Source organism: Taeniopygia guttata, chromosome 1, assembly GCF_048771995.1.
Source record: "Taeniopygia guttata chromosome 1, bTaeGut7.mat, whole genome shotgun sequence".
NCBI classification, from domain to species: Eukaryota; Metazoa; Chordata; class Aves; order Passeriformes; family Estrildidae; genus Taeniopygia; species Taeniopygia guttata.
Window position 1 is genome coordinate 110,876,716 of NC_133024.1, and position 15,118 is coordinate 110,891,833.

At 45.4% G+C, this 15,118-nt stretch overlaps 1 protein-coding gene across 1 annotated transcript; it reads left to right on the forward strand.

The window, feature by feature from the left end:
- The first annotated feature begins 20 nt into the window (after nt 1-20).
- RSPH1 (radial spoke head component 1) lies at nt 21-7,189 on the forward strand. Its single transcript, XM_002187719.6, has 9 exons — nt 21-170; nt 979-1,092; nt 1,206-1,311; nt 2,286-2,376; nt 2,606-2,741; nt 3,021-3,092; nt 4,558-4,687; nt 5,141-5,257; nt 7,006-7,189. Exons 1-9 carry the CDS (start codon nt 120-122, stop codon nt 7,026-7,028), a joined length of 840 nt encoding a protein of 279 aa, XP_002187755.5. The 5' UTR covers nt 21-119; the 3' UTR covers nt 7,029-7,189.
- The last annotated feature ends 7,929 nt before the right edge of the window (nt 7,190-15,118 follow it).

Sequence of the window (15,118 nt, forward strand, 5' to 3'; positions counted from 1 at the left end):
CAGCGGAAAGTTTATTTGTATTTCCCGGTGCCGGGCCGCGCTGAGGGCCGGGCCCCGCTGAGGGCCCCGCTGAGGGCCGGGCCCCGCTCGGTTGTCACAGCGACGGCGGCGCCGCGGCCATGTCGGATCTGGGCTCCGAGGACGCCGACGAGGCCGCGGAAGGCATCGGGGTCCGTGGGGCCCAGGAGGAGCGGGACAGGGAAAAAGGGAAAGGGAAGGGAAAGGGAAAAAGGGACAGGGAAAGGGACCAACCCCGCTCAGTGCCCGCCGGGCCGGGCAGAGTTGCTGTGGGCAGCCCCGGCACGGAGCGCGGCTGTGCCGCTGCAGGTGCCGGTGCAGGCGTCACTGCAGGTCTCACTGCAGGCGCCGCTGCAGGTGCCATTGCAGGTGGTACTGCAGGTGCCACTGCAGGTATCACTTCAGGCACCACTGCAGGTGCCACTGCAGGTATCACTTCAGGCGCCACTGCAGGTGTCACTGCAGGTGCCGCTGCAGGCGCCACTGCAGGTCTCACTGAAGGTGCCGCTGCAGGTATCCCTGCAGGTGGTACTGCAGGTGTCACTGCAGGTCTCAGTGCAGGTGCCATTGCAGATGGTACTGCAGGTGCCACTGCAGGTCTCACTGCAGGTCTCACTGCAGGTGCCGCTGCAGGTGCCATTGCAGGTGGTACTGCAGGTCTCACTGCAGGTGCCGCTGCAGGTGCCATTGCAGGTGGTACTGCAGGTGCCACTGCAGGTCTCACTTCAGGCGCCACTTCAGGCGCCACTGCAGGTGTCACTGCAGGTATCAGTGCAGGTGCCCCCGCAGGCTGCAGGCAGGGCTGGGAACAGCGCACCCACGCCTCGCAGCCGTGTGCCAGGCAGGCTGCGGGTGCCGGGCTCTGCGGGCGAGCTGGAGCAGCTTTCCCCCAGCGCCCGTTTCCCTCCGTGGGGCCGGGCTCTGGCAGCCCTTGAACGCCTTTCCCTCCGCCTTTGGCAGGAGTACGAAGGCGATCGCGATGACGAAGGGCAGCGGCACGGCTTTGGCAAGGCGCGGCTGCCCAATGGTGACACCTACGAAGGGGAATACGAGCATGGTTTGAGGAGTGGACAGGTAAGGCACCGAGCCTGGCTGTGGTTCTGCTTCTGCAGTTGTGCCGTTTGGGCTCTGTGTTGAAACAAGCGTGAGAACTGACGGGTATTTCATCTGTACCAAATGTGTTTCAGGGGACCTACAGGTTTAAAAACGGTGCTTTCTATACCGGGAACTACCTTCAAAACAAAAAGCATGGCAAAGGTGTCTTTTTTTATCCAGATGGATCAAAATATGAAGGTAAAGCAATGAACACAATAGTAGTCAAAAGGACACATTCTCCCCTCGCTCCTCCTCCCCCCACAAATGAAAAGAGAGAGTGAATTGAAGAATGACTTATTTTAAGAAGATACAAGATATGTTCCAAGATACATTGCTACAAGATGTTTTCCTCTTATTCCCTTTTTAGTAACAGTACTGAGAAGCCTGGGGTTTATTTCTGGGGATTTATGTTAGGACACTTATTAGGTCTATCATTTTAAAAAAATAGGCTTCTTAATAGAGCCCTTATTTAGGGATTGGGACACCTGAAGTTTGAAGAAGTAATGAAATTTAGAGTTCCCCTGCTTGCTGGAGAGTACCTGAGAAAATCAGAATCTATCAGTTAAGTTTCAAAGGACATTATTTCACCCCTCATTTCTAAGCTAGGAAAGAAAACACATTCACACTGTGACGGCGAAAAGAGCAGCCCAGTCTTGCCTTGCAGGAACATATGCACTGAGTTTTTTTGGGGTTTTTGAAAATTGTTATAAGTTTGATTAGAAGAATAATTAAGATAGAAACTATCTTGCAGCCTTCTGAATAGATGTGCCCCAATAGTGACAGGACAACTTCAGCAAATGAGTCAATTTAAAGTAGCTCCTCTTTAAATTTGTGTGGAAATGTCATATTATCTAATGCAACTCTAATACATTACCCAATTCAAAGATAGGACTGGGGTTTTATGTGATCGTAATGGTAATAGAGAGTGATAATGGAGACAGATAATTATGGAAAAATGGAAAGGGAGGTCAGGTATAAATACATGTGGAAAGGAACAGACTGATGAAAAAAGAGCAAGGGACTCTAGAGTAAGGAGTAGTGAGGAGTCCCAGCAGTGCCATAGCTTTCTTTTCCTTCTCTAATACTTATATGATAATGTTACAAACTGGCCACGGTATCCCACAGTGAAATAAACCAATTCTCACACTGCTTTTATCATTTTGTCCTTGAAGGAGACTGGGTGGATGACCAGAGACAGGGCTATGGAGAATATCTGTATGCAAATGGAGACACCTATACTGGAGAATGGGCTAACAACAAGAGGTTTGTTTCAGAGGGATGTTTCAGGTCACCCAATGGCATTAAAATGCAAACATTATTTTCTGAGCATGTCTGACTGCAGCAAATGAGGTCTAGGGGTGACCTTGGCAATTTAGTGCAGCTTGAGTAGTTTCAGCTGCTTAATTAATACAGTTTTAATACCTTAATTATAACAACAGCCTAAATTCTTAATATTCACTGGTATAAAACAAAATTACTGTTTTCTCCCTAGGCATGGGCAAGGCACATATGTCTATAAAGAAACAGGATCTAAGTATGTTGGTTGTTGGGTAAATGGAATCCAGGATGGACCAGCTGAACTTGTCCACCTAAACCACAGATTTAAGGGCAGGTTTCTCAATGGAAAGGTAAGTGTGCTTTCTATTAATCTGAATTGCCTTAGTATGACCTATTTCCAATTAAAATAAGAAGCTAGGCTTCTGGTCTTTTGTAGTATTTCTATACCCTAAGTGTAACACATGAAACTGAATTAATCTATAAACACAATGCCAAGTTTCTTTGCAACCTTGCTTTCAAACTGCAGTGTTACTGACTATTGTATGGGATTTGTAGTGAAGGATATTTTACATTTCTGTGCTTAGAATTGATTAGCTGTTCAGTTCTGATGTTTTTGTGTTTTTATGCAGCCTTTAGGTCGTGGCAAATTCATCTTTGATATTGGATGTGAGCAGCATGGTGAATACATACAACCAGTGGAGGTAAAAGAAATAGTGCAAGAGCACTCAGCAAATCAAATCTATTGTGGCGCAATATATAAAATGCCTTCCAGACAGTGATGTTAAAGTAGATCTTATGAGGCAAAAAGGGTGAAAACTCATACATTCTTAAGAACTAAATGATGTTTCATTTTGCTTTTCTGAAAATGTTTTCTACTGTGTAAGCTTTGAAAAGTACAAGGTGTGATTTTGCACTACTTGCAGACATGAATCCTTTCCACTTAAAAAGAATCAGGATCTTCCCAAAACATTTGAAGCTTCAAATCACAGAGGAATATAGATATCTTTGTATACACATTTGTATACTCTATTGGATTTTCTTCTGAACACCAGAAAATATGAGCAATATTTTTTGTGTTTCTGTATTACTTGGTGCTATGATACAAATGGGTATTTCCAGCAGGGTCATGTTTGGGAAGTATGTCCGATTGTTGTTCTGGTCATGTTAAGAGCTTAGTATCCACAACTTCTAATAATTGTAGGAAGTGGTTGAGATCAAAGCCTGTCTTCACTTCTCTATGCATGAATGTTTTGAAACATATGCGTTTGCTATGGTGCAAAAATAGCTACAGAAGTAAGAAATATATTTTAATATTACTGTTTGATTTTTTTTTAATTGCCACATTTTAGCTTAGAGTTTGCTACCTCTATTGTCTGACACATTAGTTCCTGTTACACACTCTTTGAAAACTCTGATGCAGCAATTATTCTGAAGAATAAAATAATAATCATCAAAATCCTATCAGTTGTGATAGAGATATGCAATCCTCGGAGACTGTTTTGCTTTTTTCTGGCTAAAAGCAGGAGATCCTCAAATTAAGTATTGGATCCCTAGGAGGATCCAGAGTAATGTGTGTTTCCTTAGTTCAGCTGGGAATTCTTAGATGACGTTTTAAAGCAAGGGACAGTCCTGTCACTAAAGTAAGATTAAATTTTGCCCTTTTGCTTGAGCTGAAGTAATTACAGAACAAAGCCCATTAAAAAAAAAAGATAATAAAATAGCTAATAATACAGACAATTATTAAATTATTGACTCCTTCATATTTGTAGAAAAAAACCATGATTTTTTAAATTTAAAAAATATTTTCACATTTCAAAACCATTAGCCCTGTGCACCACCTTACTCCTTCCTAGATCCTTTCAAATGTCCTCCCTAGGCAAAGATTGAGGCAGAAACAGCTGTTTTTTCATTCTGCTTCTGTGAGAGACAGACAGTGCAGCATCTATCAGACAGAGCATCAGGTATCAATCATCAGTGATGGCCAACAGACTTGATCAGGATTCAAAGTGTAGTTCTTGTCCAAGATTTGCAGGTGCTGAAGTTCCTCCACCTGTAAATACTTTCACTGCTATTTTGATCCCAGATGAGGAAGTTTTAGTAGACTAACCCATCATCTTAGTTACTGTCTTTAGGGTGAGATACTGGATTTCATGAATTGTCTTCTAGGAAAAAGATGAGGATGAAGAAGATGAACCCCCATTACCTCTTGAACCAATATGGAAAGCATCTGAAATTACCAAATTGACACCCTGGTCTCCCCACGATGAGGAGTTATTAATCCCCAGAGAAGCAGCAGGTACAGTAGCTGAAGAGGAAAAAATTCCATCAGTTATAGGTTTGTTCTGGAAACATCTGGAACCTCCATGATTTGAGTATGATGACCGTTGTTTTACAGGTTTAATATCATGTGATGTGAGAGGGTTTTTGTGTTTTGTTTTTTGTATGATTTTCCATGTATTGGATGTTTGGAACTTCAGAGTCCATTCATAAACTGCACGATATGTATGTATCTGTTTTATTTCACATAGCATGAGATACAGTTGTCTTGGGAAGCCTGTGAGTTATTTGACTCTATATCATGGCTTGTTATACAAACTTGATTATAAACAGAGAAGATTTTGTGGGATTTCTCATGTGAACAACAACTGCAGCCTTTAGTAGGAGTTAAGAGCTATTACATGAAAACAAAGACTGAATGCAAATTTCTAAAACTGGTTTTCTTTGCTATTTCTAATTTCTTATATTTCAGTCACTGAGGAGGGTGAAGATCACCCAGCAAGCGATGCAGGAGAGGAAGGTGAGGAAAGGAGAGAGGAAGGTGAGGGAAGGGGAGAGGAAGAAGTAAATCAAGATCAGGAGGATCAAGGTGAGAAATGGGGCATGCATGCTCATTCTTTCACTAGCAATCAGGGTTTGAAATTGTGGATGTCAATCAGCTGAAGCCATGCTGTTGATGGGAGACCATGGGAATCTCTGCCTTTCATAAGGAGGGCAGTCCTCTGGAGAAGTAAACTATGAGAAGTTAAATTCATATACCGCTACAGAACAAATTAAAAGTGATACTTCTGTGCATATACACTTGACAGCACTTGCAGAGCTGAATTTGTAAGGGATTGAATTTCCAAACTATTTTTTTTTAACAGAAATGAGAGAAAATACGATCCTGAGAAGTTCAGGGAGTTCTGAGCACTTCACTTTTCTCTCAAGAATACAACTGTGTATTCTTAATTCTCACAATTGTAGCTCAAAATCAGGCAAAACAAATATGAAGAAACACATTTTTGGTGTTGTTATGCATTCTGGTTTGACTAGTCTCTGGTTGGTTTGTTTCTCCTACAAACCAAGGAGATTTGAAATTCTGGTGCTCAGGTTTTCTTCCAGGCAGTTCAGAAGCCTGTTTTAAATACACAGTTACAAGAAGCAACAGGGATGAATCTATGGTTACTCATATTTAGCTTATAGGCCTCCAACCAATTGTGTAGTTTGTATTTATTCTTAAAATTTACAAGCTTGCCTATCTGATATGAAAATATCAGATAAATTTATCCATTTTTAATCAGCCCATTTTACAATAAATCCAAGCCAACCACTGTATTTAGGGATTATAAAATCTCTTAAACCATATGAAAATGCCTGGAAGTATACACTAAACATGTAGGTCAGCTCTTGTAGTTTTCAGTTTTATTTGCTTTTAATTTTCAGCTCTGAAGGTGTTCTCCAGCTTCAGGACAGAACAAGCCTCTGGCTGACCTGGTGTATAGGACTGACATCTTACAGGGTCCCTGGGCTTGGCTCAAATCCATCAGAAATATCAGTAGATCATAGCTCTGCTTTGGATTTGGCAAATTGCATTGAGCCTGGTTTGTCTCAAAGACCCTTGGACTCAAATAGCCATTTGGACTGAAATTAATTCTAATAAATTTTCTGGCTCACCACAAAAAAGCAGTTCTGGCTTTCCCAGTGGCTTTTCTAGTGTGTTTTTGAGAACAAATGAGCCCAGGTGTCTGTCTGATATGGCACAGAGGCAGATGCCAATGCCTGAAAACACAGCAAAGTGATTGATTCAAAGTTCCCTCCAACTCTTTACTTCCAGAATCAAGGAGTTGGATGATTTGAAACATTTTTCAGCATAGGTCTCCATCCATAATTAATGAGGCAACATATTGTGCCCCTTGTCTTTAGGTTTAGCAAGAGTAAGTTATAGGATAAGGGAATGATTTGAAGAAAATATGCATCCTGTGAAGAGCAGATATAACCAAATCTGTTTTCTTTGCAGCCTGGTACTCCCTGCCCCTTTATCATCATTCTTTTTCCACACAGAAATCCCCTCCTTTTTGTTCTGCATTCTTTGTGACATCATCTTACCAGGAGGCATTTTTTGGCTGTTCAGAGTTTGATATGGGCTTGCTGGCAGTCAGTGTGGGTGTACTGAGTCTGTCTGCCAGCTGACAAACAATGTAAACAACTTCAAGTATTGGCATTGCAAGGCAGTGGGTGAGGAGGACTGAGGTGGACAGCAGAGTTCTAGAGTTATGTTTTAGGTTATTGGGATTACTTTCCAGTGTTTTGTAATAAAATGCATCTCTATGTCCTGTCTTTCCTTCTACTCCACAGAAATTATTGATTTCGGAGGATGAACCAGAGGAAACAGAGGAGTTTGGTATAACTAAAGGAAAAGACCCAAAAAATGCAATTTCAAAGTAGATTATTTAGTCTGATAAGCCTGCAATATTTTTATTTGTAAAAGGGTGTGTTAAGGTGCTTTGAATAAACATTTCTGTCAGTGTTCTGTTTGGAATGTGTACCTTTGGACCTTTTATAATCTCAGATTCTCACAGCAACTTCCTTTATTCCATGTAGCCAGTAATGAGGTGTCAAATCCAGTGTGGAATTATTCTGGGCTCATGAAGCCATGAAGCTGTGTCCTCACAACTTAATCTTCTACTCCTGGTGGTTGCTGTCTTTCTTGAACCTTGCCTCTGGGCACAGAGATTTGGGGATCTTGCTGGTGAGGACAAAGGCAGCACCGGACTTCCCAGCTCTCTCTATTTCCCTGTCACTAGGGCACAATTCTAGGCCTGCAAAAAGGTTTTCCTTGTTGATTTTGCTGTTGTCCTTGCATTTGTTCTTGTTGCTATTCTTGTTGCCCTAAATCTTTACTTGCCAGTTAGAGCTCCAATTGAACTTTTTAATCCTAACACACTGGTGCAATGTTTTAAAATTCTTCCTTTTTAGGCTGGTTTTCCTTCTGCTTTCTGTATACTACTTGTTTGTTTTGGTTTGGTTTGATTTTGGTGTGTTGCAGCTCAGTCCAAAGATACTTCTTTACCACATCCCTTCCTTAAGCTGTTTCAAGACACTCAACTGATCAGGGTGAGGGAGTGGCTCTGTAACAAATTCCTGGCACTGTGCCACATCATCATAATGATCATCAGTGATCCACAAGCTCTTAGCAAAAATGTTGTCCATATACAGAATAGTTTCATGCATTCAAGCAACTTCTTTACATGGAGGAAATTTTACCTTTTTGTTTTTATTAATGAACCCTTAATTCTTTGGAGAGCTGTGGTTATGTGAGCTGTCCCCCTATGTTTCAGTTTTCCCGAGGATGTCACTGTTCTGCATATGAAACAGTTCCTAGTTCCTTCTTTTCCCAGTTTTATACTTATACTCTAAGACAGGCTCCCTTTTGAGTTGTTTTATCTTCATGATGGATACGTTGTTACCATCATCCTGCTCCATTTATGTAGCAACCCTCAATTTAATTAATTCCTTAGTGTAAGCAGTTCTTATCATCCTCCAAGATACCAAGTCTCTCCACATCAGATTCTCAAACCTGCTGGAAAACACACTTTTACTTTGCTGCTCAAAGAGGGAGCCAGGGTGATTAAAGCAGAAGCAGGAGCGCCGTGCTCCTGTAGCTACTGAGGTAAAAGAGGCGGCAAAGGCAGCAATTCACCTGCCCTGCTCAGCTTCCCATCCCCTGCAAACCTGCTGAGGGAGAGCTGGATCCACTGTGTCGTGGGGAAAGCCATGCAAGAGCCCTGGGGCCTCTCTCGGGAGGAAGCAGCTCCTGGGATGTCTCTGTGCTAGAGCAAGACAGAGATGGAAGAGGACAAAGCAAACCCCAAATTGCAGCCATCCAGCCCCTTGCCCAGCTGGCCGAACACCAGGCCCTCAGCAGGCACTTGGTGAGGGCAGTGGGTGGCTCAGTCCTGCCCCTGTCAGGGACTGAGGGGGAGGGGGCCATTGTCAGCATGGAGAAAGAGCAGGACTCTGACGTGGATCATGAGCCTTCCCAACCGGAAGATGTTCAGAGCTGCCAAGAGATCTCTGACTGGGAAGAATCTCTTGAGTGAGAGCTCTCCCAAGGAGACGTCAGTAGCTGTGGAGAATTCTCTGTCGCTGTTGAGACAGGACGGGGATAATGAAGACTCCAAGCCAGAAGGCTAGAAGAACTGAACTCAAATCCTTTATTTCAAATACATCACTCTTTTTATAGAGCACATCTTGCAGACCAATTTCTTTGGTCTTAAAGTAAAAACATCTCACACTGTTGGAGCGCAGTGTCTGAATGACTCATGGTGGCAGAACATATTATAAACAATGTGAACAACAAGAGAGATAGTGAATTATTCACATTCCTTTCAAACTCTTTCCCAAGCCCAGCCTGGTAGAAAACTCTCCTTTTCTCTCTGACTGAACTGAGAATACCCATAACTCACCAACTGGGATGAGGAGAGCAGGAGCTGTCCCAGGGAGAAGCCCTTAGCTACCAAGAATTTTCCATGGGGAAGAATGCATGGAGCAAGGGCTGTCCCAAGGAGCAGTCGGAAGCTCCCCAGAACCGTCTGACTGGGAGGACTCTGTTGGCCAAGGGCTTTCCAAAGAGGACAGCTCCGCTGGCCAAGAGATGTCCCAAGGCAATGGCAGCAGACCCTCAGTGCAGTCCCGCTGAGACAATGATGGTGACAAAGAGCTTGCTCAGGACACTTGGGAACATGTGAGCGTCCACAGCAATGGGGTCAAGCCCTTGCTGCAGAGAAGGACGTGGCACAAACTGAGTTTCTTTGAGCTGAGTGAAGAAGAAGAAGATGGGGAGCAAAGACTGGGAGTTTTTGCAGAAGACGACTCCCAGTGCCTGTCCCTCACAGGCCTGGGTTGAGCACAGGGCTTCTCCTGTCTTCTAGGAGCAGGTGCCAGAGGAAGGGACAGAGAGCCAAAACAATGAAAGTTTGGTTTAAGAAATAGTAGTAGTAAGAAAAGAAAATCCACCCAAAAAAACCACCAAACCCCAAAATCACCAAAATTCCCCCCAATAAACAAAACAAAACAGCAACACCACACAAGAGGAGGCAGCAGGAAGAAAAGGGCAGCTTGCATTCACCCTTCAATAGGACACAGGGCAGGGGGAGGAAAGGTTTTGTGATCACTGTAGCTATTCCCACAGGGATGTGAAGGCTGATGCCAGAACCCCAAGTGTCACTTTAAGGGGTGCCTTCCTGCAGTTATTGGGTACTGAGGGGCAGCCTGGTAATTTTATTCATTGGGATTTGTAATTCTGCCACAAGCCAGGTGAGTAGGCCTCAGCCTCCTGGATATGAAGATTCTGTGATCTTTCTGGGGGGAGAAAGCCAGGCCCATTGGTAGCCAAAGCCCAGAACCCACAGATGACATTAGCAGGTTCTTTACTGCGTGAAAAGACGTGAGGGGCTGTTCACGTAACTCTGTAGTTGTTGCTTAGTGTGCAAACAGCATCACCCAGTAACACTGAGGGAATGGGAAAACCTTTTGTTGTATGAAAACCATCAAAAACTCTGTATTTGGCACTGGTGTCTTTGGCAGGCCGGTGAATGCCTCTCCTGGCCCAGTGTCCCTAAGGAAAGTCCCCCTCACAGGGGCCTGGGCACAGCAGGGGCTACAAGTGCCAAGTCTGTGGCTGCTCTGTGCTGCTTCCACTGGGGCGGCTGTTGAAGGGATGTTGGGTGTGGCCCTTTGTGACACAGGCATGTGTGCCAGGGCCGTGGTGATGCAGGACATGATGGCACCCAGAGGTCTTTGTGACATGGCAGAGCCCTGGGGAGACCAGAGGTGTCTCTAAGGGGCGCAGAGCCCTGGGGTGCCCAGTCCCAGGAGAGCCGCTCCCCTGAGAGCCTCTGTGACAGAGCCCGATGGAGATGCTCACAGAGGAGATGAACCCCAACTCCTCTCCTGCCATGGAGTAGCCAGGCCTGTACACAGCCCCAAGTGATGGCCAGCCATGGAGGGAGAGGAGGTGGAGGGAACTGGGATGGGGCTGGAGGCAGGGGCCGGGGGGCCAGGGCCAGGCTGGTGGCTGTGCCAAGGCAGCCTCCTCCTTCCCCCACAGCCGGGGTGCCGAGCCAGGGCCTGGCTCTGAACAGCCCCGGCTGCTCCTCCAGCCCTGGCTGCTCCTCCAGCCCCAGCCCTGGGTGGCTGGAAACCCTCAGGGAGCCAGAGCAGGGGGCAGTAGGGGGGACAGAGCTGCCAGGGCCACAGACTGTGGAGTGGGACTTGGCCGGGGAAAAGATAGAGTGGGAACCCTACTTGGGCCACGAACTGCCCAAGTGGGGGAAAGGAGAGTGTCCAAGAGCTGGACCAGTGGGAATATGAGAGATACCAGGGGCTGCCCCAGTGGAGAGACGTGAGAGTCCAAGAACCATTCCCTTGGGAATGTAAGAGACACAAGGAGGCTTCCCAATGGGAAAATGAGAGTGTCCAAGAACTGGACCAATGGGAATATGAAAGATACCAGGAGTCTTCCCAGTGGAGAAATGAGAATGACCAAAAGCTCTATGAATGGGAATATGATAGACATGAAGAGTCTTCCCAGTGGGGAGATGTGAGTGTCCACACACTGTTCCCATTGGAATATGAGTGCCACAAGAAGCCTTTCCAGTGGGGAGATGAAAGTGACCAAAAGCTTTACCAGTGGGAATATGAGAGATACCATGAGCTTTCCCAGTGGGAAGGCTCCATTGACCACAAGCTGTGTGAGAAGGAAGTCAGCCAAGACCCAGAGCTGTCCCAAAGGGGACACAGGACAGACATAGAGAAGTTACAGAAGGGTTGGGAAGATATCACCATCTGCACCATTTGGATCAACCCCAAGTACCCACAGCTCCTGCAGGACCCCGATGCTGCTCCCCAGGACTTGGCCATGGCAGCAGCTTCTCCTGCCTTGGCTGGGCAGGTGAAGGCAGCAGGGACACAGAGCCAGGGCCCTGCCCCACACAGCCCCTGCTGCCCCCCAGGCCCCTCAGCTCCCCAGCCAGGAGCCCAGGCCCTCAGGGAGCAGCCGGCTCCCCCCCAGAAACGCCCGTCCCGCTTCAGGCGGGCGCTGCGGGCGCTGCGGGCGCTGCTCTGCTGGCCCTGCCGGAGGGCACGGCCGGACAATCGGTGCCCGCTGCCAGCGCCAGGCTGGGCCCCGCAGGTGACGGCTGGCTTTGATGTCCAGGTGTCAGGGACATCAGTTCCCTGTCGGGAGAATGGCCTGGCTGAGGATTAGGGCTTGAGAGGCAGCAGCGATGTCAGAGCCACGGGCAGGTGCACAAAGCCTGGGGAGAAGGAGCTCCTGCTCAGAGGGGACACCAAGGATGCAGGAGTGACAGCCACAAGGATACTTGGCACAACTTCCCACATCAGGACAAAACTCATAAAGCCAACAATGCTGAAATCAGCTCCAGCTGGGGAAAAGATACTTCTGGCCCAGGGAGACAGCAACCACTGACTCCTGGCCCAATGACTCCAGAAACCCAGCTAGAAAAAAGAAGAGACAGACTGAGCACAGAGAAGGACTAGATAACATAAGAAGCAAAAGAATCTTTAAACCAATCAAAGAAAAGTATAAATACTGAGATATTAATGCCAAGACCTTAAAATTATTTATTAAGGTATTGCAAATTAATATTATTCAATAATAGAAGAAAAGATTACCTCAGTATTTAATACATACCAAACCAAAATACTATTATAAAATACAAATATAAATGTTGTATAATATTTAATATTTATAATGTTTATATATAATAAATATTGAGAAATAATATTTTGAATATTGTAAGATAATGTCATATATGCAATACATGATATAGAACATTAGAGCTACATATAATATAAATGTAACATCTAAATATTTAGATATGATGCTATAAAAAAAGTGAAAATAATTTAAACAAAAAATAATATATGAATTTAATAAGAGAGCCATATAACTGGTAGCCAATGAACATGAATGGCTTTGTTTGCTAAAAAGTATAAATAGTGAAAAGTTTTGATAGTCGCTGTGCTGGCTTTGTGGATTTGCCCCCCAGCACCTCCTTCTGTGCAGAACTGTAAATAAAGGAAATAGCTGAACTCTGTGTGGGGATTGGCTCCTTGCACACGGGGTGAAAGAATCCGTTTTGGGACAACAGCTTTGCCATGGACACATTGATAAAAGATGCTGCTTTTCCAGCCAGGCTCAGCTGTGCCTGGCCCATCTCGGGAGCCAGACGGGCGCAGGAAAAGCAGCAGAGATCTGAAACTCGGCGGCTGCACGGTCTCTGTGGCCGAGACAATCCCACACCAGCCACGAGAGCCTCTCTGGGAACGAGCAACAAATCCCAGAGGGCACCTCTGCGAGCGGCTCCCGAGTCCCTGTGCCGAGAAGTTTCTTCCAGGTGTTTGGGGAATCTCCTGGGGCTGTTTGGACCAGCTGTGTGGTGTTCCCAGTGAACACCTGGCAAGCTGAATTCTCCACAAGGACAAGGGCAGCTGATTTGGAGGTGTCCCTTGGTTCCTTCAAGAATCATTTGTTTGGGTCATCATCCTGGTTGGGTGGCAAAGAGCACCCTCCCACAATGATAATGTACAATATTCTCTAACAGATGTCCAGAAGTATGGTCACTTCAGGTAAAGAAATGTCACTTTTGGATAAAGTGATTTTGATGCAATATTCCATGCTGAATTGGCATATGAGCGATGTTATATACTTTACTTTCTCTTCATCATCTCTAGAACATCCATTACTTTGAAGGCTCAGGATGTTAGATTTACTACAGATAAAAATCCCAACTGAGAAACCAGGTGGGCTTTCTTCTTCACAACCAAACATGGACCCAGCTCAGCTATGGAGAGGGAATATGGTCCTGTGGCTGCCCTTATTGCTGTGATCCTGAGAGGCAGAACTACAGAGCACACCACAGCTTTCTCCCTTTCTCCTTTCTCTTCCCGTCATCCTCTTACTCTATCGTAAAAGTGACCCCAACACCTGGGAAGAATGAACTCTGAACTCCATGATTTCAGAAGGCTAATTAATTACTTTATTAAACTACATTATACTATAACTATATTACACAAACAAGATTTATCCCTAACTAACTAACTAGAAAACCTGTGACTCTCTCCTGAGAGTCCCGACATAGCTGTGGATCCAACAGGTCAATGAATCCAAACAACCATCACCAGAATCCAATTGAGCCATCGGCTTGGGTAAACAATCTCCATCCCACATTCCATGTGGGCACAAACCAAGCAGTGAATGAAATAAGAATTGTTTTGATTCTCTTTTCTCTGCTTCTCTCGCAGCTTCTCTAAGGAGAAGCCCTGAGAAAGCTAAGTCTCTCTCTGTTCAGAGGGCATGTGAATACCACACCATCCACCCCTTGGATAGATGATTTTAGATTATATTAGAACCTCTGCTCTCTCTGTTGAGGGATGTTTTTAAGTTAACTGTTGATATGAACACAACATCCATCTACTGGATATGATTACATGAAACACTTGAATCTTTCAGGGCAGGAGCACCTTTACATTTCCTGCTTTCTGTACAAATCAAAAACCAACCAATTATTGACTTTTTGAAACAACCCAAAAACCTTAACTCCTGACCGGAGCCATTGCCATGTAAATATCTGTAATTTGATGCAATTCTCTAGACAGCGTTGTAAAGTTGTCAGATGTGCAAACTGAATTGCTTACTGCTAGGAGTTAATTAAAATTCTGTTTGTGAAGCTTGTGATTCTGCTTCATTTGTTTGTCCTTCGGTCCTTCCCCAGGGCTCTCTGGTGCCATCACCAACAGCAGCTCTGGGCATTCCCACACCTCCAGTGCATCCAAAGCTCCCAGCAGTGTCCTGCAGGCTCACACACAGCCCCCACACTGACACACTGTGCACTTAGGCGAGAGAGTAGAGCTCTGATTTATTTCAAATACATCTCTCTTTTATAGAGAGTATCGTCCAGACCCATTATATTGGTCCTAAAGTAAAAACATCTCACGCTATTGGTGTGCAGTGAATGATGCACAGTGGCAGAACTTATCTATAAACAACGTGAACAACAAGAGAGATAAAGAATTATTTACATTCTTTCTCAACTGCTTCCCAGGCTTCTGCCTGGTTAGAAACCTTCATTTTCTCCCTGATTGAACTGAGAATGCCCACACCTCCTCCACTGCTCTGCCCAGCACAGCCCCTGACATCCCGGTACCCCAGGTTCAGGCTCCCACCTTTGTTGAGTTCCAGCTGATATCCCATCTTCCCTCCTTAAAAGGGAGTAGTCTGCACACCTCTTCCTGCAATTCCTTGGACATGACACCAGGATCACCACACGTGTCCCCCAGGGAAGGAGCCCACAGCCCTGGGAGAGGCTCGAACACAAAGTCCCCCTTCCCAAACCCTGTCTAGGCTGTCACCAACGTGGTGCCAAGGGAAATTTCTCCAGGGTGC